The following is a 24,321-nucleotide window of genomic DNA, read 5'->3' as shown; positions in this document are numbered from 1 at the left end:
ATAGTATGCGCTGCCGATGTAAAAATCCCAGAGAGAATTCCTGGTTATTAGAGTTGCCTGCGAGAATATGCCAGTCTGTCTAGTAGTGAGCTGCCTATCACTGAGAGGATTCCCTGGGAGGTGGGTATGTGGGACAGGAGGTTCTTGCAATAGCCAGAACAGCAACCCTAAGAGTATTCTATGACTAATCAACCTACAATAAAGTATGGATGGTCTCCCTTCTGAGGGATACAATCATGAACCTGACCTAAGAGTCCCTGGCAAGGTGGAGGAGCAGTGATCACAATCAGCGATGGGGATGATGGAGATGACTGGGCCATACTCCTCAATTTCTCCTCCCAAACTGGCTGGGAAGGTGTGAGTTCTATTCCAGATTCCTCTCCTATAACCATTCTTTCCCCTCTCCCCTCTCCTCCATTTCCAAACACTTTATTTACGCTGAAAGCCACAGGATAACCACAGAAAATAAAAACTCTTTGGATGATGATCTACTGCTATGCTTTTCTCAGCAAAATGGAACTGCATGACCGCCTTGCGATGGGCGGAGTGGCAAAGCCTAATGGTGCACGTCCCTTTATCAGAACCAGGCTCATGCCCCTCCACACGGGGGGTATCTGGCACTGTGAGGAAGGTGTATAAATAAACCCACGTCCTACAAGTCCATTTTACCTGAACATCCAGGGGAATAAACACGTCATCTGTTTGTACCGGTTGGTTCAATAAAATGAAACAGCACGGCAGAGAATGCAAAATTCACTTGATTTTTAAGATTAAATAAAAGTGCTTAAAGAAAGTGCTTGCTTAGATGGGGGAGTATCTGTGGCTAGGTTTACAGATCCCTGGAGAAATACATTCTTCTGGGGTACCTGGGTGGCTCAGTCGTTGAGCATCTGCCTTTGGCTCAGGTGGTGATCCCAGGACCCTGGGATCGAGTCCTGCAGGGAGCCTGCTTCTCCCTCTGCCTATGTCTCTGCCTCTCTCCGCGTCTCTCATGAATAAATAAGTAACTTAAAAAAAAAAAGAAAAAGAAATACATTCTTCTCCACAATAGGGTACTTTGGTAGAAAAGCTTCATAAGAAAAGATTCACTCCACAATCTTTAGATAACGATCCTTGCCTTCTCTTGGTTTTCCTATAGAAGGTCCAGAAAGATGTTAGCCCCTGAAGATAAGCTGTGCTTGAAGCCTTGAATGGATCCAAGTAATTTTGGTTTTGGTCTTCTAGATCATAGCCTTCCCCTACTCATAGAACTCATAGAGTTCTTTAAAATCCGCGTATAGATATTTAAATGCAATAACTTTCAGATTCTTTGACCAAAATATCATAAAGCTGTGCACAAAGCTGTTTTACAAAGAATAAGGATACTCAAAGCAGGAGAGTAGCTAGGAAAACCTCCCAGGCCTGTAAACACACACGAAGTACGTTTTGGGAATGGGGCCAGCTACCAAGGGCAAGCCTTACCTGAGTACAGGTGAGACAGGCAGCTTGCTCTGTGTCTAATTAGAGAATGTGGAAAAATACTCTTCCTACCGCTCAGTCATGGTGGCTGTAGTTTCAGGGGCTGGTTCTTCAGGCATTTCCATGTGCTGCATCACATGCTTATGCAGCAAGCAGGTATTACAGTGCCCAGTTTACACATGAGAAAACGGAGGATGAAGGGGATGAAAGTTGCCCAAGCCAACTACCTAACTTACAAGTAACATGACCAGGATTCAAACTCGGGTCTGACTTCAAAGTCATATCATTTTTTTCACCACGTCTTTTTTTTCCACTCTATCATTCTGCTCTTTCCTTAAAATCTGTTGGTTTTTTTTGTTTTTTTTTTTTTTTTGGCCTTAAACAAACCGTTTCCTTAATACAGTAATCACTAGATTGCTTATTATCCACCCAAAGTTCAATTTGAGGCTTTAATTTCCTATTAGCATTTGTGATGCGAGGTTAGGGTGTCAATGCAAGGCTGCTTTGTTCTCACAGAATCTTCTACTGTGCTGGGATTATTTAACTGCTATTAGGGCATAATCGATGCTTCAGCTGTCTGTAGGAGGGTCTGACACAAAAGCACCCATGTATCAGGCAAACCAATCTAAGCTCTAGCATTTACAGTTCTCTTCCCTTAACAGGTACAGTTTTCTGGTCACAGCTGGAACTCTGCTTATTTGTGTGTAGTGGGGCAAGGTTAATAGCCACAAAAGAAGTAGCCTAAATCTTCCCTGCAGTAGGACCAAAAGGTGCCTTAGCTATTCCCATTACATTTAGATAGACAAGACACCCTCCCTGTCAATCTGTCCTGGGTAGAATAAAATGGAAAAACAAATGATCCAAATTGATTTTTATTTTCAATATCTCTGGATACAGACACAAGGCTATCTTATTCCAAGAAGTACTGTGTCACCACAAACATCTTTTTCTGGGTTTTTTTTTTTTTTTTAAATCATTGATTCTCTCCTCTCTTTTCTCTGAATCTAACAACTTCTAAAAACTGTCCATTTTTCTCTTTTACTCCACACAAATAGCTTCACTGTATGTCTGACCTCCTTTCATGAAACATCATTGTAATTTCTCCAGTGTTTTCTCTGACTAGATTAATCCTCCAGGCTCCTCATAACTCCTGTTTATAGTTTTGTAGCCCTGTCAAAGTCAGTTTCACTGCTCATTCCAGATAGGCTCTCAGCCAATATATTGCCAATAACACTCACTCTTGTGCTAACTTAAAATACACAGTGCAGCTTGCCAAGTTTCCTTATTTGGCAAGAAGGTCCCTTAGTTCCCAAGATCTTTGACCATCCATTTTTAGATCCAAATCCTCCTGCTTAATATCTGGATATTTCTCTCTCCTTTTCTCTTTTTAATGTGTCTTATGTGTTCCGTAAAAGAGTAAGACGAAGAGATCAGTCATCTCTTTGCTTTCCTAGACAAGAAAAGGATCCTTCCCATTGCACTGTGGTCATTGACTCTAGAATTATCACCACTGTAACTTTTGATTCAAACAGTATTTTCTAGGTCAAAAAAAAAAAAAAAAAAAAAAAAAGCCTCCCAGAAAAGTTATAGTAGGAATTCTGTTGTGAGAGACTAAACTGTACACATTGCTTTATGAGGCCTTTTTCTTAATTTGCTCTTTCCAAACAAACCGGATTCATGTTCATTTGCAATCTCCCAAATCTCTCCCACTGGCCGTAGCAGGAACTTTAAACAAAGGCTCTGCAAACGACCAAAACCATAATTAAAATGCATCCGTCAGACTTTTTTTTTTTTTGAAAAATCAAAAAAACGACGTGAAATTTCACTGTGGAGATGGGCCTGTACTGCAAGCAAAAGTCATGGACTCTCTGGAATCACTTGCTTTTGTCTTTCAACACGTCTGTAGGTTTGGATCCCCTGGATCCCGACTGTTCACTTCAGCCGAGGTCAGCGAAGCAAGAAGGGCTCTGACCTCACGCAGCCTCGGAGCTGAAAGCAGCACCCACGGTAGCAACCACCTCGCACGCTCCTGGACGTGGATCCCGCTACATTCCCAGCCGAGAGCGGCCTGCGGCGGATCCCTGGCCCGGGCCCGGACGCCGGCGCTTTCGTTACTGAAGAAACTAACACAACTACCTCCGCACGAAGTCCTCCCCACCCGGGCTTCTGCGGGCCTCTCGGGGCGCGGCGGGAACACACGCATGCAGCCATCTGGCACGGACGGCGCGGTCTGCGTCCTGCGCGTGTGTGTGCGCGTGCGTGTGTGTGCGTGTGTGCGCGTGCCTGTGCGTGTGCATGCATGTGTACCTGTGTGTGCGTGCATGTGTGCGTGTGAGTGCCTTGCGTGTGCACCTGTGTGTGCACGTGTGTGCGTGTGCATGCATGTGTGCGCGTGTGCGTGCATATGTGTGTACGTGTGTGTGCGTGTGCGTGTGCGTGTGCGGCAGTTCGGAGCCGGGTCGCCGGCCGGGCGTGCTGAAGTTGGTCTGCGAGCTGTCCGGGCCTCCGCGGGGCCTCCGCGGGGCCGAGGGCGGGGGGCGGGGGGCCGGGGCCGGGGCGGCGGACGGGTGCGGGCCGGGGGGCTGCTCGGTGTCCCGCGGAGGCCCGGCGGCGGCTCGCGGAGGCAGAAGGCGCCCGGGCGGCTCCCCCCTCCCCGCAGCCCTCGGCCCGGGGCCGCCCGCGCCTGCGCCCCTCGCAGCCCCGCGCCCCTCGGAGCCCCGCGCTGCGCCTCCGGGGCCGGGTGGGCGGCGGCCAGGCGGGCGCTCGGCCCCGGGGGCGCGGGCCGGGCCAGGGGCCGCGGCGGCGGCCGACGGCTGCGCCCGCCCTTCCGGAGGCCAAGCTCGCGGGGCCCTCGGGCGGCCGCCGGGAGCGCGGGCCCGGGGCGGGGCGGGGGCGGCCGGCGGGGCCGGCGGGGCCTGGGCCGGGTGCGGGTGCGGGCGAGCGCCCCCCGTCGCCTCCGCGGCCCCGCGCGCTCCTTACCTGGCTCCCGGGCGGGGCGCGGCGGCGGCAGGAGCGGCAGCAGCAGCCGGGGCGCCGAGGCCCCGCGCGGCGAGGGCAGGGGCGGGGGGGGGACGGCGGCCCGCGCGGCTCCCACGCTTCCGCCCGAGTCAGGAGTTGAACATTCCGCCTCTCCGCCCGCGCCAATGAGCGAGCCGCCGCGGCCGCAGCACCACCTACCTCGGAGCGCGGGCGGGCTCCCGGCGGCTCCCCCGGCCCGGCCGCCCCGCGCCGCCCCGCGCCGCCCCGCGCCGCCCCGCCCCGCCCCCGGCGGCCGAGCACCTGCCCGCGCGCCCCAGGCCCCGCCCCGGGGTGCCCTGCGCCCCCGGCAGCCGCCCCTCGGGCTCGCGAGGCGCCCCCGCGCCCCGGGCCTCGGCCGCACACCTCGCCCTGGGCCGCCGCGCGGGGGAGCCGGGCCCAGGCGGCGTCGGGCCCCGCGGCCTCGGGCCCCAGGTGGGCCCACGCGGACCCGGGGGCGTCGCTGCGCTTAGGGCCGCACCTGCCCCGGCGGGACCGCCCGCAAACACCTGGGGAAGTTGAGGAGGGGTCCTGGCCCGCCTCCCTGGTTGCTGACCTTACCTAAACGGAGGTCGGACGAGGACGCTAGCATCGTTCCGGGCGTGAGCAAAATGTGGCACCGAGTCTGGGGAAGAAAAGTGTTGACTGGGCGGGATGGTCCTGCGGAGGAAGAGTGGGGCGAGGGTCGCCGAGGGGCTGACGGCGTCATCCAAGGGTTTGAGTTTGCAATTGGGTCATCTACGGGCACTGCGGGAAGTTAGAGTCAAAGGGTTAAAATAGGTGTTTGTGTTTGCCCAGTGGTGGGGGGGGGGGGGGGAGAGCGAGCAGGCCACGTGGTTGCAGGATGCGTTGCTAGGACGAAACTGGGAAGCAGCGAGGGAGGTAAATACTGTCACCACCCGGTCAAGGGGTCGTGCGGGCCTGAGCAGCGCAGGAAATGGAGCTGGGAAAGGGGGGATGGAATTGAGAGACCTGTCTCAGGAGGAGGCCACAGAAGCTGGGGGTGTGGAAGAGAAGGAGGAAAGAGTCAGAGGTGATGCCAAGGTTTCAGACCTGGGTGACTGGAAGAGCGATGGTGTCATTGACAGAAATAGGGATATGTCGGGGAGAAGCTGGCTTCCTGCTGAGTCCGAGGTCATGGGAGGAAAAACAGGTAGAGATGCAGCCGTGGAAATATGAAACGGAGACTCAGAAAAGAGGTCATGGGAGAAAGAGCATCGTAAATCGTCGGTTGAAAACATGAAAGCAGAGGGATGGGTGAATATAAGCTAGAAACACCACTCTCTAGTCTGTTATTTAAATTATCAGGGATCCCTGGGTTGCCCAGTGGTTTGGCGCCCGCCTTCGGCCCAGGCCTGTTCCTGGAGTCCCAGGATCGAGTCCCGCATCGGGCTCCCTGCATGGAGCCTGCTTCCCCCTCTGCCTGTGTCTCTGCCTCTCTCTCTCTCTCTCTCTCTCTCTCTCTGTATGTGTCTCTCAAGAATAAATAAATAAACTCTTTAAAAAAATTATTGAACGTTCCCGGTGGTGAGAACTAGCAACTTGAGTACTGATCGATTCTGTATCAGTAACTGAAGAACTAGGATTGATGGAAACTGTCATACTAACAAAATTCCTGATCAAATAATTCTCAAAATCACCTAAACAAGAAACAGTAAAGTAAGACTCCAGGATACACCCACGTAAAACGTGACTCCAGTCATGCTACCTCACAAGGCACAGACGCTAGGCTAGGAATCAGAGAACCCGGCTTCTGGTCTGTCTTCTGCCTCCGACCAGCTGGGGTACTTTGCTAGACCAGCCTCGGCTTCCTCCTTTGCAAATAGGTGGGCCCAATCGGATGTCAGCCACAGGCTCCAGCTTTAAAAGTGTGAATGTATTACTTTAAATTTGGAACACAAGCCTTAAGAGTCTTCATATTTTCAGCACTCCCCCCCCTTCCTTCCCATCCGTTTTTTTTTTTTTTCCTTCATTCTATTTCCCCTACATAATTAGGCAAAGAGAATAACCAGCAGGGATGGAGAACACTGAAGAGCAGTTTCACAAATGTGCTTAAATGATAAACTGGTAGGCATTCTCTTATCTTCCCAAATAGGTTGCAAGTTCCTTGAAGTCATAATCTTATAGTGTGTCTTATCTGCCCACAGCTGAAATAAATGCATAATTATGTGATAAACTGGTTGCCTCAAGTCTGACTCTCTGGTCAAATGGCCCATTTCCTTATGACTATACTGATCTCTTTAAACCCCAGACCTAATAAATATAGTCTAGTGCTTATTCCCATGGCTGACTCTGGTTTTTCAAACTTCCCAATCTTTTTCGGAGGGCCCGTTGGTTAATTCTCACCTGCATAGGTTTACCGATGTGAATAGCAATAGCCAAAAAGACCTAGCCAAACCTCTCTTATCAAGCCTTTCTATTCCTTTACTTCAAATGTCTCCACACTAAAAATAGATGTACTCTCAGCAGTGGGGTGGATTGGGAGTCCTTAGCACCCTCTTATATCCAAGAACACCCTCCAAAATAAATATGCAATGTCAGTAAAAACAGTGTATTTGCTATGCAAATAGAGCTTTAAAAAAGTCTCCTGGTCCCCCATTCCGATTGCTGTCCCTAAGCTCCTCTCGAACAGAAATTCTGGAACTGCCACCGGCTATCGGTGGATCAGAGAAGTGCAGACATAAATTCTATTAAGGATAGAAGGAAAGGCAATTTACAAGGAAGAAAGCATTCTGATTATCCTTCCCTCCCTTTGTGGTGATGAGAGCTCTGAGGCACGCTGGTACCCAGGAGTATTTTCTCTAGCCATCTCCGTCCCCCATGGCAGACTGTGAGTGGCCTGTGTCTAGATCATAGCTAAGAATTACCAGCTTTTACACAAAGGTTGGTGTTCTCCCTCCTGCACCACGCTGGATCCCTGAGAAATGAAGGCACACAGTCACACATCCTTTAAGATAAGCAACCATGACCTTAAAATGATGAATAAAGCCCGGGTCATTGTTTGAACTTAGCTTTCACATCTAACTTAAGGATGGAAGACTTTATGAGAATATTTCAGGTGCCAAACTTGCTTGGATGTTCCAGGGCATGAAAGGAGGAATAGGGCAAGAAGAAAAATTGGGGACTTTTATTAAATTTGTTCAAAAAGCATTTACTGAATGACAGGCACTGCGCTGAACTGTAATTATGACAGTGACCAAGACGTGGTCTCTGTTCTCACAGTTTGCTGAGTGCAATGGAGGGTATTATGCTGAGTGAAATAAGTCAATCGGAGAAAGACCATTATCATATGGTTTCACTCATATGTGGAATATAAGAAATAATGAAAGGGACCATAAGGGAAGGAGGGGAAACTGGAGAAAAATTAGAGAGGAAGACAAACCATGAGAGACTCCTAACTCTGGGAAACAAAGGGTTCTGAAAGGGGAGGTGGGTAGGGGATGGCTTTAACGGGTGACAGCATTAATGAGGGCATGTGATGGTATGAGCACTGGGGGTTATACTATATGTTGGCAAATTGAAATAAAATTAAAATAATAAAATAAATAAAATAAATAAAATAAAAAATAAAATAGGGACGTCTGGGTGGCTCAGCGGTTTGGTGCACGCCCTTTGGCCCAGGGCGTGATCCTGGAGTTCAGGGATCGAGTCCCGCATCGGGCTCCCTTCATGGAGCCTGTTTTCTCTCTCTGCCTGTGTCTCTGCCTCTCTCTCTGTATCTCTCATGAATAAATAAAATATTTTTAAAATAAATAAAATAAAATAAAATAAAATAAAATAAAATAAAATAAAATAAAATAAAATAGAAAGGCCAGAAAAGACACAAGTGATTATTCTGTGGTGTGCTTTTAAGAAGGCAAGGATGTGGGGTTACAGCAGGGCATGGAACACAGTTTTGAGAGGTCAGACAAAGAACCTCTATGTCCACAGGAGAAGAATGAAGTGAATTTGCTGGATAGAAATGTGGGAAAGGTATTATAGGCAAAGGGAACAAGAAGTACAAAGGCACAAGAACATTTAACAAGTTCAAGGAATAAATCCTTCAGATATCTGAGTAAAGGCATTGCCGGGAGGGAGTAATTGTCCTCATGATGGTAGTAATAGTAGCCTACTACAAGAAGAATAATGATCATGGCAATAATAATAGTGATGGCTTCTATTTACTGGGTGCTCACATGTTATGCACTGAACTAAGAGTTTTATACCCACTCTTCATCTGACCTTCACCATGACCCCAGCAGGGAATTGGAATCATCATCCCACGCTGTAGGGCAGGAAAAAGTCCTGGAAAGCTTTAGCAACTTGTTTCCCTCAGGGAGCAAGAGGTGGACTTTAGGGCTTGTTCTTTTAGATCAAGCAATTTTCCAACTTTTTGGTCTCAGGATTCCTTTACGCTCTAGAGTGCTTGAGGGTGCCAAATAGTTTTTGGCCAGGTAAGTTATACCTCTCAATATTTATCACAGTAGAAATCAAAACAGAAATCTCTTTTTTTAAAACTCACTTACGCCAGCCAAAATAATGCGATTTAATGAAAAACAAATACTGTGCAAACTAAAAGTAGTGAGAAGAAAGAATGTCATTGTTTTATATTCTTGCAAATCTCTACGTCTGGCCTAAGAGAAGACAATTGGATTCTCAAATCTGCTTCTGCATTCGAAGCATTCCAGTAGGACACCACACGTTTGGGAGAGTGGACTGTTCACTCATAAGAGAGAACAGTGAAAATAACACCTTAGTATCTTTCTGAGATGAGTTTTGACCTCACAGACTTGCTGAAGGGGCTCCCAGAGTGCATTTGGAGAACTGCTAAAGAGTCTGAGGTGCTCCTTGAGCTGAAGAGAACCAATTGCCTTGTGTCCTTCTTGCCTCAAGATGCAGCGTCACAGGGCAGCTGCCCAGAACAGGAAAGAGAGCACTTTGCTAGACCTCAGCTAATCTGGGATGTGGTGCCAGCCCTGGCCCTAAGCGGCTCTCCCGTAGTTGGGACCATACTGCTCGATGGTCCTGTGCAATGATAAAGGCCTACTCGCCCAACTCCGGAGTCCTATGCACTCCTTACTCTTTGCTATTGTTTGCCAGGCTATTCTTTAATGTCCCAGATCTAAGATGTGACTGAGGGACACCTGGGTGGCTCAGTAGCTGAGCGTCTGCCTTTAGCTCAGGGCGTGATCCCAGGGTCCTGGGATCGAGTCCCACATCGGGCTCCCTGCATGGAGCCTGCTTCTCCCTCTGCCTGTGTCTCTGCCTCTCCGTGTCTCTCATGAATAAATAAATAAAATCTTAAAAAAAAAAAAAAAAGACATGACTGAATCATCATTGAGCTTGTCATACCCTTTCAGCAGAGCCTTGCCATCTGTCCTATTTGCCCTTAACCCTGCTTTGTTGCAAGAAACTCATATGCTTCTTCCCCAAATATATAACAGTTGGTATGATATTCTGGCAAGATCCTAGAGTAATTACTAAGTGCCACAACTGAATGGAAAGCTGGTAATTGCTTTGACTGCAAACACCGGGAACCAGCATGGATTCATTGAAATTAAGACGCACGAGACAAACCTGGTTTTCTCTGCTGGAATCTTCGAGGACAATGAGGACTTCCTCAGTGAAACATGACAAAGTTTCTCATGATGACTTTATAAATCAGAAGGGGATTTTAACGAATGACAGTACAATACGGTAAATTGCTATTAGACTGAAAACACGTTCAAAGGTGCACCCCCAAAGTGCTGGTGTCGCTCGGGGTGCAGTGTTCCCTTACAAAGGGTTTCTAATGGTATCTTGCTGGGCTCTCTGTTCTCTATCCTGCCCTGTTCAACGTTTCTGCAATTTGGATGAAGACCTAGGTGGCATGTCTATCTAATTAGCGAATAGCATGTATTTGGAAGGAGTATCTAACACAGAACATAGAAAAATCGTATCAAAACTCAAAAACCTTCACTCAAACACTTTAACTGACACGTCGCTGCCTGCTGAATAAACTCCAAGATCCTTAGGGCCATGATCTAATCCAGATTTTCCTCACCAGCATTAATCCCCATCTTCACCAGCCTGATTCTGTCCTCCTCCTAGCACCTCCACCTCCTTCCCTGGATTTTCCTCTATCAGTTCTCATCCTCAGTGTCACACCTGGCCACTGGGAGTAGTCTATCCTCTGTCCATCACACATGTGGCAGGGGCAGATTCTACTCAAAGGGAGCATGAAATCTTAAGGGAAATGGAAAATGTCATGAAAATAGTCATGTTTCTGAAATTGATGGTTCCGCTTTAACGGATCCAATGAAAAGACCCGAGCTTTCAGGTAACTCTCTGAGCCCCAGGTGAGCTGGTAGGACATTGGAGATACATTATTTGGTTTCTTAGCGTCTCCAGAGCTTCTAGGTGACACAGCTTGCTGTTCTTCTGGATGCAACAAATGCAGGCCGGAATTTCAGACATTCTAAGAAGACCAATGATAGTAGCTCATATGGCGTTCAGAATATCACAAATTTAGTAGAGTTGGGCACCTGTGAGTAAGAAGGAAACTCCTTCTATCTGTTGATCTCTGGAAAAGCAAGAACCATACTTCATAAGGGAATTATTAGTTCCAATGAATAAACGCTCCTAAATAACCAAGTGACATCAACCACCTTTTATATACACATTTCAGGTACCTTTAGATTTTTCATAGCTCCTCTTCATTGTAAACACTATTGGATGATGATACCGATATGTAATCGTGTGTGTCTTCCCTATTCACTCGTCATTCCTTTCTCTTCAATAAGCAATTTTTTTAGAGATTTTATTTATTTATTCATGACAGACAGAGAGAGAGAGGCAGAGACACAGGCAGAGGGAGAAGCAGGCTCCATGCTGGGAGTCCAATGCGGGACTTGATCCTGGGTCTCCAGGATCAGGCCCTGGACTAAAGGCAGCGCTAAACCACTGAGCCACCAGGGGTTCACTCAATAAGCAATTTTTTAAAAATGATTTTACCTGCTCTGGTTGTTTTGTTTTGCTTGCCTCCAAAAGTCTGCAATAAGCAATATAGTTCTTCAGGTCTGCCTATAGAGGGGCTAGATGAGTCAAGGAATGAATGCCTCCTTCCCAGTAGCAGGCCTAGGACCTCTCAAGAGTGGATAAACCAGTTTATCACACTGGAAATCCTGATCAAATTTCAAAGTCACTTTTCCATCCACACTTTTTTATTATTGTTTCTCAAGTTGAAAATTTTTCAATGAATATTTTTTTTTTAATTTTTATTTATTTATGATAGGCACACAGTGAGAGAGAGAGAGGCAGAGACACAGGCAGAGAGAGAAGCAGGCTCCATGCACCGGGAGCCTGACGTGGGACTCGATCCCGGATCTCCAGGATCACGCCCTGGGCCAAAGGCAGGCGCTAAACCGCTGCGCCACCCAGGGATCCCTCAATGAATATTTTTATAAGTTCTATATGCCCCCCCTTTTTTGCCACTATTGGCTTTCCCTAACTTTTTAAAGTCCATTTGTATTAAACTCCTGTCCACACTGTTGTTTGTAACACCTTCCAATTTAGTATCATCTGCAAATTTCATTAACATGCTATTTACTCCCTCTTCCAGATCATTAATAAATGCTATTTCTTATGTATTAAATTTTGCGGTCGAATAGATTTAATTTGCTGTTGTAATTTCAATGCATGTTTCCTAAAGATACAATGCAGTTAAGAATGGTCTTAACATAGGCTTAAATCCATCCCCAGTTTATAGTTATTTTACTATTATGCAATCCATTTGTGTTCTCTAATCAGCACTGTTGTGAGCTCCATTGAAGCAATAATCTATTGATTTTCTCTTCGTTCTTTTTCAATACAGTCATCATCTTGACTTTAAATGCACAGCAATAGCAGAGTTACGACTATTGTTGTACTCTAATCCACAGCTATTTATAAAAGGAAATGAAGTCTTTTTTCTTAGTAGATATTCTCCCACTGATATAAGAAATATTCTACATTTAAAAATTATAACCATAGTACTGCATATTCCTATAGTTTCAATGTTCTAAAAAGAGGTAGGTTCTAGATATTGTTTTAAGAAAGCAAATGTAATATGTATGTATATAGTATTTATATATTATATATAGGAAAAGATAATATGTGTATTGGAGAGTGTGGGTGTGTGTTTTCTTATAAATATACTCACTGACTTCTTGACTCCTAGAGAATCTGAGGTGACTTTGTTTTTTTATGATGGGCTTAGCTTAGACCTATTACCTTCAGATCAGTGAATGAGGTTCATCAAGCCTTTGCTTCACTTTATGTCATATCATCTGACTTATTAGGCCTTCTGTAGTGCCAGCGTTCATTTTCGATGAGATGAGGCCTCCTATGTGCTTCATTGCTTTTGTCCACATATTGCAATTTTAAGTCATTATGCATGAGGTTAGTCTTTGTTTTCCTACATATCACAATTCTCCTCATCACTGGGTATCAGGTAAAAGTAAAATAGTTGAAATAGCTGGATAATTGTGTTAGTGTTTTACTTCATTAATACAGAGCAAATCATACCCAGTTGTTATGGCAAGCATTTCAAAATAATTATGTCACATTTGCAAAATCCAACTGAACTATTTCAGTTGAGTAATCAAAATTCAACCTCACTTACCCAACCATGGCCTGTCTATGAAACCAGTTTATCTGGATCATTTTGCCATGCAAATTAGTTGCATAAAGCCCTCTAATGAGTTTCAGTGGGTTAGATTACACAGCTTGTTGTCTATGACCAACATCCCCAGCCTCTGGAGGAAGTAATGTCAGCTGTATCGTATCTCCAGATGATTCAGATTATTTCCGGTCCTGACAGATCGGGATGCAACAAGTTTCTGTGCTGACATCCTGTGAATGATGCTCTTAGGTATTCTTACTTCAGTAGTCTTAGCTCCAATATGTATGTAGGTGGGGATTGACTTCAAGCTCTCACCGTTTCCCAGACTCTTAGTCAGGTTGAAACTTGCGTGGTCTTAATACATGAGAACTTGAGGACTTGATGGATCCCTCAAGACAGATGTTAGTGAGAACTTTGAACTATCTAAAACTCAAAGATGAAGGCTCTCAATGCACCATAGCATAGGGACTAAGAACATGGGCTTGGGAATTAAATAGACCTGGACTGAGGTTTGCTGTTTATGAATTGTGTGACCTTGGGTATTTTATTTAGCTTCTCTTGGTCTTAGTTTCTTCATCTATAAGATGGGGACTATAATAGGTTTTTTGTTTGGATTGAATAAGTAAATATATGCCCAGTGTTTAAAACAGTACCTGGCTCAGAGTTGGTGTTCATTAATGCTATATATTATTACCATTATTATTGGTCCTGTTCCACATGCTAAACATTTGTTATGATTATTGCTGTTATTATTACCATTATCATTATTATTCAGTTACCGGAATTATTTCTGTTTCCTCTAGAGTCAGTTTTTCTCTTTATTTCCCTTTATTTTTCTCTTTTATGGTACTAATTTCCTCGGATAGCATGTGATCATTAGTTATTGTTTAAGAATGAAAAATTAGGGGCCCCTGGGTGGCTCAGTCAGGTAAATGTCTGCCTTCAGCTTGGGTCATGATCCCAAGGTCCTGGATTAAGCCCCACATCAGACTCCTTGCTCAGCGGGGAGTCTGCTTCTCCTTTACCCTCTTCTTGCCACTACTCCTGCTTGTGCTCTCTCTTTCTGTCAAATGAATAAATAAAATCTTAAAAAAAAAAATAAGGAGGGACGCCTGGATGGCTCAGCTGTTAAGCTCTGCCTTCAGCTCAGGGCGTGATCCCAGAGTTCTCAGATCGAGTGCCACATTGGGCCCTCTGAGGGGAGCCTGCTTCTCCCTCTGCCTGTGTCTCTGTCTCTTTCTCTGTGTCTCTCTCATGAATAAATGAATAAAATCTAATAAATAAATAAATAAATAAAATAAATTTTTTAAAATAAGGAAAAATAATATTGACGATTAGCTGGCATGGATTTTCTCTGCTGTTGTAAAGTAGATTTTTCTCCTTTAGGACACTTCCCTGAATGGAAGGTTCAATGGAACCTCTAGTACATAGAGGGACAAGTTGACGGCAGGCATGCTTTAGGATATTTTCGTAGTTGACTCAGCCAGTACAGTAGAATTGGTGCTATCATGCCTTGGATTTTTTCCTTCTCATTTTGTGAAGTTATAACCCATGATAGCTAATGAAAAAATATGAGAGACTGTGCTGGAAGTGTACCCAGGAAGAATATCTAGGAAGAGTAACTCAATTGATGAAAAGTTTGCTACAACTTGAGAGGCCAGTTATCCAGATGGTTTAAGATCAGGAAAAAATTAGGAATTGGTAGAAGTCCTTGGATATTCTGAAGGGCATCAAAAATATCATTGCAGCCTCTGAGGACGTATCCAAAATAGCAAGGAGAAAACTATCCCCTAAGCTTATTATGACTTGGGGGACTTTAAGAGAAAGGAAGAGTGATGTCAATGTGCATCTTGGAAAATTATCTCCACACGGAAAGGTAATTATTTTCTTAGGCTCCTGTTGCCATGGATGTATGTCCATGTTGAACGTGAGGTAGGGCACAGCAGAATTACAGAAGACTTTGGCATTTCCCTCTTTCCTTCTTTCCTTTCCCACTGGTTTCTGAAGTGGAGTGTAAGAGGAGAGAGATTTACTGTCCTGTACGAATTAGGACATTAACCTTTAGGAGGCACAAGGAGCTTAGCTAGCTTGGGTTCTAAATGAGACTATTTTATTGATATTATAATGATAAAAAAAATTAAATCTTTTATTCTACCTTTCTAAAGAGAATGACCCTGGTAACAGGAGGGTCTTCTGTTTGCCAAGGACAAACAATATCTTCATCCTCAGTTGGAGTGGAGATTTTCACGTTTGGATCTAGGGCTTCCGGGGTGGGAGGGGTGGGGTCTGGGAATCAAGCTGATTTGCATAAAAAAGAAAACATGACTTTGGGTCTCTGAGGATGATCTGCAAACTAGAGGGGTGGAGAATATAATTGAAAAAAAAAAGAAAGATTTGGAAGACAAGATATGTCCTGTGAGGATTTTTTTTAATGAAACACTATGGGTTTCTGTAATATAACCCCCTTCTCCATCTTTTCTATAAAAGTCTCAGTAAATCTACATCCTTTAAAAAAGCTTCAATTTCAGCAGAGTCAATGAAATAAGGCACCAAGAATAATATGAAAACATTCATGGGACGCCCGGGTGGCTCAGCTGTTTAGCGCCTGCCTTCAGCCCAGGGTGAGATCCTGGAGTCCCGGGATCGAGTCCGCATCGGGCTCCCTGCATGGAGCCTGCTTCTCCCTCTGCCTGTGTCTCTACCTCTCTCTGGGTGTCTCTAATGAATAAATAAATAAAATCTTAAAAAAAAAAAAAAAAAGAAAACATTCAGCCTAAGAGATTGTTTCAAAGACAATAGGAGCCCCTTCCTGAAATCGAGTGGATTCTTTATGGTTAATGCAGTTAAATGTTATATCCTCTTGTGAAATTAAAGATTTCCCATGGCACATGTATGATACATAAGATATTTATAAAGGGCCCCGCCCACATACACATGAACAGAGTTCTATTTTGAAGACAAACTTTAGAGAGAAATACACCCAAATTTCTTGTCTAAACTCCACTTACAATATTTTGGTAAAAATAATGTCATGCTTTGGTTCCCCAAACTCTTTTCTGTGATTTTTAGTTTATGGCATCAAAAGCCTGAATAACCCGTTCTCCTGGGGGCAAAAAGAGAGGCAGACAGTATGGCCTCATAGTTAACAACATATGCTCTGGAATAATTTAAGCCTGTGACCTCGAGCAAGGTAATTCCTCTCAGTGTTTCTTCAGCAGTAGACAGTAAGACTATTCATCTCATAGGTGTTTAGAATAAAATACTGCGTGATGTAGCTGCAGACAGTAGGTATTCAATAAATGGTAAGTGAAGCGACAGGTGAAAGGCACTGATTACTGAACCAACATATCCAGAAAATTCTCTCCTAAAGTCAGCAGAGAATCTTGTATTTAAAACCCAATATTCCTTACTGATCTTGCTTCTCTTCTAATTTTAAGTGGAAGTACAGGATTTCCTCTTTTCCCACCCCAGCAATCACCTGCTCTTGGTGCCCAAAAGATTCCCCTGCCCCGTGTTACACACTTTATTCAGTTGCTCCAAAGATGCTTTTTCTAATGCGCAAGTGAACTCGGCACATCGGGCCTATAACACAACTGCATTGTCTCGGTGATTCCCACAGCCCTGCCCCGTGCAAGGCTTTCAATGTTGACTTAATGTTATTCATTTGCTTGTGTTGTTAGTGAAAGCAAATTCTTAATTAAAAGGACCGAGCATCACCTGGCTCACCTAGAGTGCCCCAAGCACTAATCTCTAAATCCAGAATCCGGGGATACAAGCCCAGTGGACGCTGGCCTGTGAGCCTCGGGTGAGAGGAGGTCGGAGCCACTAGCAGGAACTCCGACCTCGGGAGGAAGCTCCTCGCAGCGGCCGACTGTTTGCAGGCGATGGGGCCCCAACATGTAAATGAACACCCAGGTGAGGTTAAAATCTAGCTCCTGCCGTGATCTGGACTCGCGTCGCCCTTGGGCTGGCTTCTGATCCGCTCCTTCGTCCGCGAACATTGGATGTGTTGGTAAAAAGCCCGAGTCCTAGTCTAGCTTCACCTCGGCCCTCTTCCATCCGTAATTTGAAATGCATTCCAGCTCGCTGCACGTAAGTTGTTTCTTAAAAAAAGATTTTATTTATTAAAGATTTTATGTATTTATTCATGAGAGACACACACAGAGAGACAGAGAGAGAGAGGCAGAGACCTAGGCCGAGGGAGAAGCGGGCTCCGTGCAGGGAGCCCGACGTGGGACTCGATCCCGGGTCTCCAGGATCACGCCCCAGGCTGCAGGCGGCGCTAACCGCTGAGCCACCCGGGGATCCCCTGAATAAATATCTTTAAAACAAAGAGAAAAAGAAAGCCCTCGGTCATCGAGCGGGCCTCGGGCCTCGTCCAGTTTGGCTGAAGATCTGAGGCGACCCGGCCTGGCCCCCTCAAGCATGAGGGGGTCTCCCCCGGGGGCTCCAGGGCCCCCCCGGACCCCCCGCCCGCGCACTCCGCAGGTTTCCCTTTCCCACCACCACAGGTGCGTGACCGGCTCCTCAAAATCACCGCCCCCCCTCCCCACCCCGCATAGAGGCCGCAGTGCGGTCTCTGGAGCTGCCGTGGAAGCCCCAGCAGCTGCCACCCTCGCCCGCCCGGGGCACTCGCCCACCTGGAGCAGACTCGGCCTCCCGGTGCACACTCGGCCTCCCGGGGCACACTCGGCCGCCCGGGGCACACTCGCCCACCTGGTGCACACTCGCCCGCCCGGTGCACACTCGCCCGCCCGGGGCATCTCTACAGCCCGCGCGTGCAGCCCCGTCCCCCTCCCGCCGCGGCTCCGGCCGGCTGGTGCAGCCCCCCAGGCCCAGGGCCGAGCGCCCCTCGTCACCCGCGCTGAGCCAGTGGCCTGTGCGCCCGGGGAGGTCAGGGCTCGGGCACCGGCCTCCGCGCTGCGCCCCCGCCGGTCCCCGCGGCTTCCCGCTCGGACGCTGCCCCGCCCCGGAGTCGGCCCTCCCTCGCCGCAGTGACCCTCCGGGGCCCCGACCCCTGGGCCCCCGGACCCCGGGCCCCGACCCCCCGACCCCCCGACCCCGGCGAGGGTCGGCGACAGGGTGGGGGAGGAGGCTGCAGTCCCCCCGCGGTGCACACCCGCCGCCGCCCGCCGGGGAGCGCAGGCAGGGACCAGGGACGCGGGCGCCGACTGCCCGCCCAGGACGCGACCCCTGCTGGGGGCGGGCGGCCGTGGGGCGCGTGGCCCGGGTCTGGGGGTGAAGGCTTGCGGGAAGGCCCTTACATCCAGGAGGCCTGGGCTCGGAAAGGGTTACAAACGGTGAATTTTTTGTCTCTTGGAACAAAACGTTCAACAGTGGAGCGGAGGGACCAGGCCAGGAGCGGGGCTGACTGCGAGTGTCCGGGGCACCACCGCTTTCAGGCTGCGGCCTTGCCCACCTTTCCCCCCGCCTTACCTTTGGGCCTGCGAACCACAGCCAGTAAGGAATTGGGGGTGACACCTCGCGTCCCTGCGACGGGTGACCTAAGGCGATGACCCTGCCCCCCAAGGGCTTCCCTCAGCAACGCCAGCCCCTGCCCCAAGCGCTTCGGTGGCTCCCGCTGCTCTTGGTAGAAGGTGAAGCCCCTGGAAAGGCCGGTATGGCCTTGGCCTTGCAGCCCGAGTCTCCTTGGGTCCCCAGCTCCCCGGGGAGCCCTCCTCCCTCAGCCACAGGACATAGTCTTCCCCCTCTGCTTAGTTAGGTCTGCATCCTCCAGGGTACGGTCAACTGTCACTCCCACAGGAAGCATCTCCTCACCTAGGCTTTAATCCCCTTATCACTTGTCCACCGACACCATATCCCTCTCTGGACCGGTTTGCATATTATGTCTGATTATTTGATTAATCTTCGGTCTCTAAGGTGACAAGCTCCAGGAGGACAGGGGCCCTCTAGTGCTCACCGTGGAATCCCGAGCTCATAGCCGGCCTGGCATTATTTGCTAATGAATGAGTGAATAGAAAGTTCACTAACAATGTCTAAGTTAAAGTTTCCTTAGATTAAGTTGAAGGATTAGAAGTCTGTTTAGAAGTAACCCGTCCATCCACCACCACGCTGGTCTCCATGGAGGTGGAGGGCCCCAGGGCAGGCTGCCCATCCAAGATGGGCAACTTCAGCATGAAGAGGATTTTTGAGCTAAAAGCAATCAAATCCCAGCAGATGGGGAAAAAGCTCTTTACCTTCCCCCTCAACTGCCTCAAAGAATATAGATGGAGGACCTGCCCCAGGACGAGGCCTAGCACGGCGCCTGAGTACAGCGTGATACCTACCACCTGGGTGGTGGAGACGGGGAGAAGGCCCCTAGCAAGACCTGTTGGATCAAAGTCCTCTCTCGGTCCCACGGTTCCGAGGGGCCACGCAAACGTTTGTTTACCAAACATTCATTTTTTTTCATTCTTCCTAAAGATCACATCCCTTCCCTTTGAAGACCCGGCCCCCTATTCCCTGTGCCTTAGTTCAAGATGACATCTGGACCTCATTTTGCCTGACTGTCTTTCAAATGTCCACGTCCGTGTGGGTATTCCCCATAAGTATGCTGCTAAATTTAATTTTCTCCTTTTAATCCGTCTCACGTCAATTTGATTCTCAATCCAGCTAGAAAGAAGGACCCTGAAGCACAGAGGAATTCTTCTGCCCCAACATAAAACAAATAGAGGAAATCAGGATCATTCCAAAGCAAGAAGTGGAATACTTTTTAGATTGACAGTGTAAGGAAAGCTATTCAAGGATGGGGCCCTTTTTCTTTTTTCTTTTCTTTTCTTTTTTCTTTTCTTTTCTTCTCTTTCTTTTTCTTTTCTTTTTACCACGCTGTGTAGTAGTCTATGCTGATTTTTTTTTTTTTAATTAGAAGCATGTTTTGAAACCAGAATATATTTCTTTTAATTTCCTCAATGGTGGTCATTGACACTGGTGGTCATTGATCCACATTCATATTTAAGAGGAAATGCCACTGAATTCAGGAGAAATCTATTTAACCAGCATGGTATTCAACAATTGCTGGAAAGGCTTAGCTCTTGTACACTGCGCCAGTGTCCTTGCTAAGCAGGTATGTTAAACACTTAAATGTATAATTTTCTACAGGCACTTTGGGTAAAAACATTCTTTCTTCACGTCTTCCAGCAAACCTCATTATCCTTCTTGTGACCCTTTGGGCCTCTTATTTTCTTTTGGCTCGTTTGCAAGTTGAAAAATATTAACTGCATCTCCTGCTTCAGGAAAGGTTGCCTGGCTACTGCTCCCCACTTTTAGAGTGAGAATTCTTGTATTTTGCCATTACTACCTTATTCTCATTTGGAAGACTAAGAGGAATGCATGGAAGGGCATGTGTATTAATTTTGAATAACGTTGAGCCTAAATTAAAAGGCCAAAAGATGTCATTCACCATGAAATTGGGAGAAAGAGGCTGTCAGACATAGGATTCCAGCTTTTAAGTAAGGTAGGGATAAAGAAGAGTAAACAAGAGCAAGAATGCCCAAGGGATAGGCTATCAGCTTCATTTCTCAGCTTTCAAAATTATCAAGAAAAGGAAAACTATAAAATGGTAAAAAATTGCAGTCAATATTGAGGTCTATATCTCATAGACCTCATGGTGAAATCCTGAAAAATAAAGACTTCAAAAAAATTTATTCAGTGACTTTTTTTTTTTTTTTAAATCTCTATCTCTAGTGAATTCCAGGCATTCTGATCCACTAAGTGGGAGGCATAACACATGAGACATCCCTGGGGACCTTGAACTAGGAGATGAATGAACACAGAAAGGCATCTGCCTGCTTTAGCATTTCTCAAAGTGAGCTTCTACTGTGTAATGTTTGGAGGGATTACAGTAGGACTTCTCAGAGCCTTCAATATGTTAGTAAACACTGGGAATCGTTTCTAAGAATGGGGTATATTATGCAGTGGCTCCCAAATTTATCTGAAGATACCATCTTGGTTTTGTTTTTCGCTTCGCAGTTGTGTGTCTGTTTTTGGAGGAACAGTTTGTGACCTTGCAGACTAGTATAGCCTGGAACACACTCTGGAAAATGCTAACATGAAAAAATAGAGACATATTTGGACTTTAAAGAATTTTAGAAATCTCTTCATCAAATATTTACTAAGTGCTTCAATGACCGAGAAATGGTATGAGGCCCCATCATACCAGGCAGTTCTAAAACTGTGCTTTTTCATAGCTGCTAATAACCAAAAAATGGAAGAACCCAAGTGGCCATCAACTGACAAACAAGAGGTGTGATAGCCCCATGATCAAACACCATTCAGCCATAAAGAGAAATGAAGTACTGACACATGCCATTACATGGACAAAGCTTGAAAGTGTTATGCCGAGTGAAAGAAATCAAACAGATAAGGCTACATATTATATAATTCCATTTATACAAAATGTCCAGAATAAATGCTAAATCCATAGAGATGGAAAGTGGAGAGTGGATAGTGGTTTCCAGAGCCTGGGGTAAGGGGAGAATGTTCTGGCATTAGTGATGATGGCTGAACTCCCTTGTGCATATACTAAAAACCACTGCATTTTACACTTTAAAAGGGTGATTTTTATAGTCTGTGAATTTTATTTCGATTAAAAAAAGATGGAATCCCACCATATCAAAAAGGTTACCCCTCCCATATTTTAGGAATTGAGAACGCCACCACCTTTTCTGGTCAACAGTTATATTTAATGAAGATACTAGCTGTTATTTACAGAAGATATACATACATACAATTCCTACACATGAAAGGTAGCCTAATTGTGAAAAGAGGAAAAAAATGTACTCCAAAATTACATACTAAATAAAATAAATAAAAACTAATCATTTGGCACAATATCTATTATATAGCAAATAAATAACTCTATACCATTGATTGAGTGAACTATTTACAATCTATTTGAAAGTGCAAAACAATTGCTGAAAATCAAGATATTTGTAATAACAATTATGTCCAGAAAATACGCGTGTGTTTTATTTTTAATCTGTAACAATAATTAGCCAATAGTAAAGGTTTTTAATGCCCAGGAAAATACTTTAATTTTGAAAAATGTTTTGTGCATATTGTGCTCTTTTGAAATGTTTTGTTTTGTTTTTTAATCTGAACGCTGGCAATTTTTAGAACCTTGGAGTTTCTTAGTGGAATTCTTATGTATGTAATCCTGATTTGTAAGTTTAAAAAAGTTACATTGTAAACATAAATATTATTCTATATATCATTCAGAAATTACAGACCAGTCCTCCCTAAATTACATAAGTAGTCATCATGTTTTACAGTAATGTGGTCGGGTTTAATTCCTTCAGAGGTAAGATTTAGAAGATGCTAGAACACAGCTTATGCTTTGGATTTACATGATTCCTCAACACTTTCCAAAAACCCCATGCTCCAAATCAAGGTGTTGAGGTAAAAACTGAAACTATGTCACCACAGATGTAGCCAAATAAACCCTATTTGTAGCACATCTCACCTTGTGAACTCTCTGAGAAAAACTGTCAGGGGCTTCTTACCGCTCTTGACAAAGGTATTTCTACCAAACCTTCCAGGTGGGATTTAATTTACATTTCAGCAAAGAGGATGGCACGATTGGGAAATAAAAGTGTGACTACAAATTGGAGATTCCTAAGCTAGAGTGTGAACGCTTTATGTAAGTCAAAGAATTTCTTCTCTTGTCATGACGCTGGTAAGCTGCAGCCCTGACATGTCTCGGGGGGCCTTTCTGCTTGTTTTGCAGAATTTTCTAGTGACAATACAGTCAGTGGTAGAGTACATGGCATTTCTGAAAGATTGTGGACTGGAGGCAACCATTGTTCTGGGCACTTTAAATGTCTATGGTCGGCGAGGCTCTAATCTGTGTGACATCTGTGATAAAGTTCTCTGGTTGTCAATCACATTTAATTGCCGTACATAACTCCGGACGTCCTGATGGTTCTTATTAGCTTGAGCTGCATCAGGATCTGCGGAAAGAGAAAAAGCGCACATTGGTGTTGCCCAATATATGCATATACGATACAGCTTTATTTTCTCCAATTATTTATTCTATCCAATTACTTATTACATCTATCGTGGATCCCAAGGTCTCATTGAAACCTTTCCACATACCATATTCATCGAAATGTTTCCACTTGTTCCCTCTCTCCCACCCTTTTCTTCCCTGGGATCACCTTTTTGATCACTTTCCTTTGTATTATATGTTGTAAAAAAAAAAAAAAAAAAAAAAAAGGCAGCAAATAAAAGTGAAAGCATCACTTGATAGCTCCTGGTTGTACATTAAAGTCACTTTCTCTGTCCCTCCCACTCGCGTCTGACACTCAGCTCTCCGCCCCCCTTGGATAGGTGAGGACTGATGAGGACTGATGGCAAAAGACACAGTTTTCGTTAGGTCCCAACAAAAGGGCTTAACACCTGGGCTGAACTGAAACAAGGCAGGGCCATCAGCAGGTCCGGCCCTCCAGACGCGGGGTCGGGCACCGCTGCAGCCCTGAGCCCCTTCCCAGGCCTCGCTGACGTCACAGCTGCTGCTAGGCCTTCCAGGGATTCCCTGGCTGATGGGGCCTGTTCTGAAATGCCAGCTACTGCTCTTTCCTCACCTGCTCCCCCACGCACGTGAGTGCCGGAAATCTGAAGGTAACAGATTTCTCTGAAACCAGGCTGAAAGGCCGTCAAGTGCCCACAGCCCTCCACATGTGTGTGAATGAGGAAAACCAAATGTGAGGGTGATAAACTGGAGACATGGGTCCCCCGGGAGGTGACTTCCCAGCTCCTGCACGTTGCTGCCACGGGCCAATGTGCACCCCGAGTTGCCAGATCTTCCCACTGTTCTAGAGAAACGAGAAGTCTGGATTTCTTTCCTGGGAATTCTCGCCATTTCTTCATGGAGACGTCATTTCCAAGCAAGAGGGGGAAATGGTCTGTTTAGACACAGCACCTCTGCTGCTGGGTCTCCCGTGGGTCACCAGCGGAGGACTCTTATCTAGCGGGCACGGGGAGGGCCGAGCCCGGGTCTAGACTCCCGGCCAGCGTCCTTTCCCTCATAACACCCTGCCTCCTGCAGGCCATCCGCTCTTCCTAGATCCATGCATCCCTCCCAAAGACAGTTGGGCTGCCATCTGCATATGGGGTGGAGAGGAGCCTTGCAGGTCTGAACGCAGAAAAGCAGAGAGAAGATACAAAGGCCCCTACGCACTCCCAGAAGAAACTCATCAGTGTAATTATCACATATAAATAATACCACAGCG

At 46.2% G+C, this 24,321-nt stretch overlaps 2 protein-coding genes across 18 annotated transcripts in view; both read right to left on the bottom strand.

Moving 5' to 3' along the window:
* MAP3K20 (mitogen-activated protein kinase kinase kinase 20) overlaps positions 1–5,547 on the bottom strand; it is a 175,516-nt gene extending 169,969 nt beyond the window's left edge. For 3 of the 6 annotated variants that reach the window (XM_038584867.1, XM_038584866.1, XM_038584872.1), the window contains exon 1: positions 4,438–4,593. The gene's annotated coding sequence lies outside the window, so the exon portion shown is untranslated. Of the gene's footprint in view, positions 1–4,437; positions 4,594–4,635; positions 4,689–5,034; positions 5,304–5,445 lie in introns of those variants that run through there. The other 3 variants (XM_038584869.1, XM_038584870.1, XM_038584871.1) reach the window with 3 other exon arrangements.
* A 16,205-nt stretch (positions 5,548–21,752) lies between these two features.
* RAPGEF4 (Rap guanine nucleotide exchange factor 4) overlaps positions 21,753–24,321 on the bottom strand; it is a 282,834-nt gene continuing 280,265 nt past the window's right edge. For all 12 annotated transcript variants that reach the window (XM_038584850.1, XM_038584851.1, XM_038584852.1 and 9 more), the window contains one exon: positions 21,753–23,040. In XM_038584850.1, coding sequence (XP_038440778.1) covers positions 22,913–23,040 — 128 coding nt within the window. In that variant the 3' untranslated portion in view covers positions 21,753–22,912. The remainder of the gene's footprint in view (positions 23,041–24,321) is intronic.

The sequence above is a fragment of the Canis lupus genome, chromosome 36 (assembly GCF_011100685.1).
Source record: "Canis lupus familiaris isolate Mischka breed German Shepherd chromosome 36, alternate assembly UU_Cfam_GSD_1.0, whole genome shotgun sequence".
NCBI classification, from domain to species: domain Eukaryota; kingdom Metazoa; phylum Chordata; class Mammalia; order Carnivora; family Canidae; genus Canis; species Canis lupus.
The sequence above is the reverse complement of the archived record's forward strand: the minus strand, read 5'-3'. Positions and strand labels throughout refer to the sequence as shown.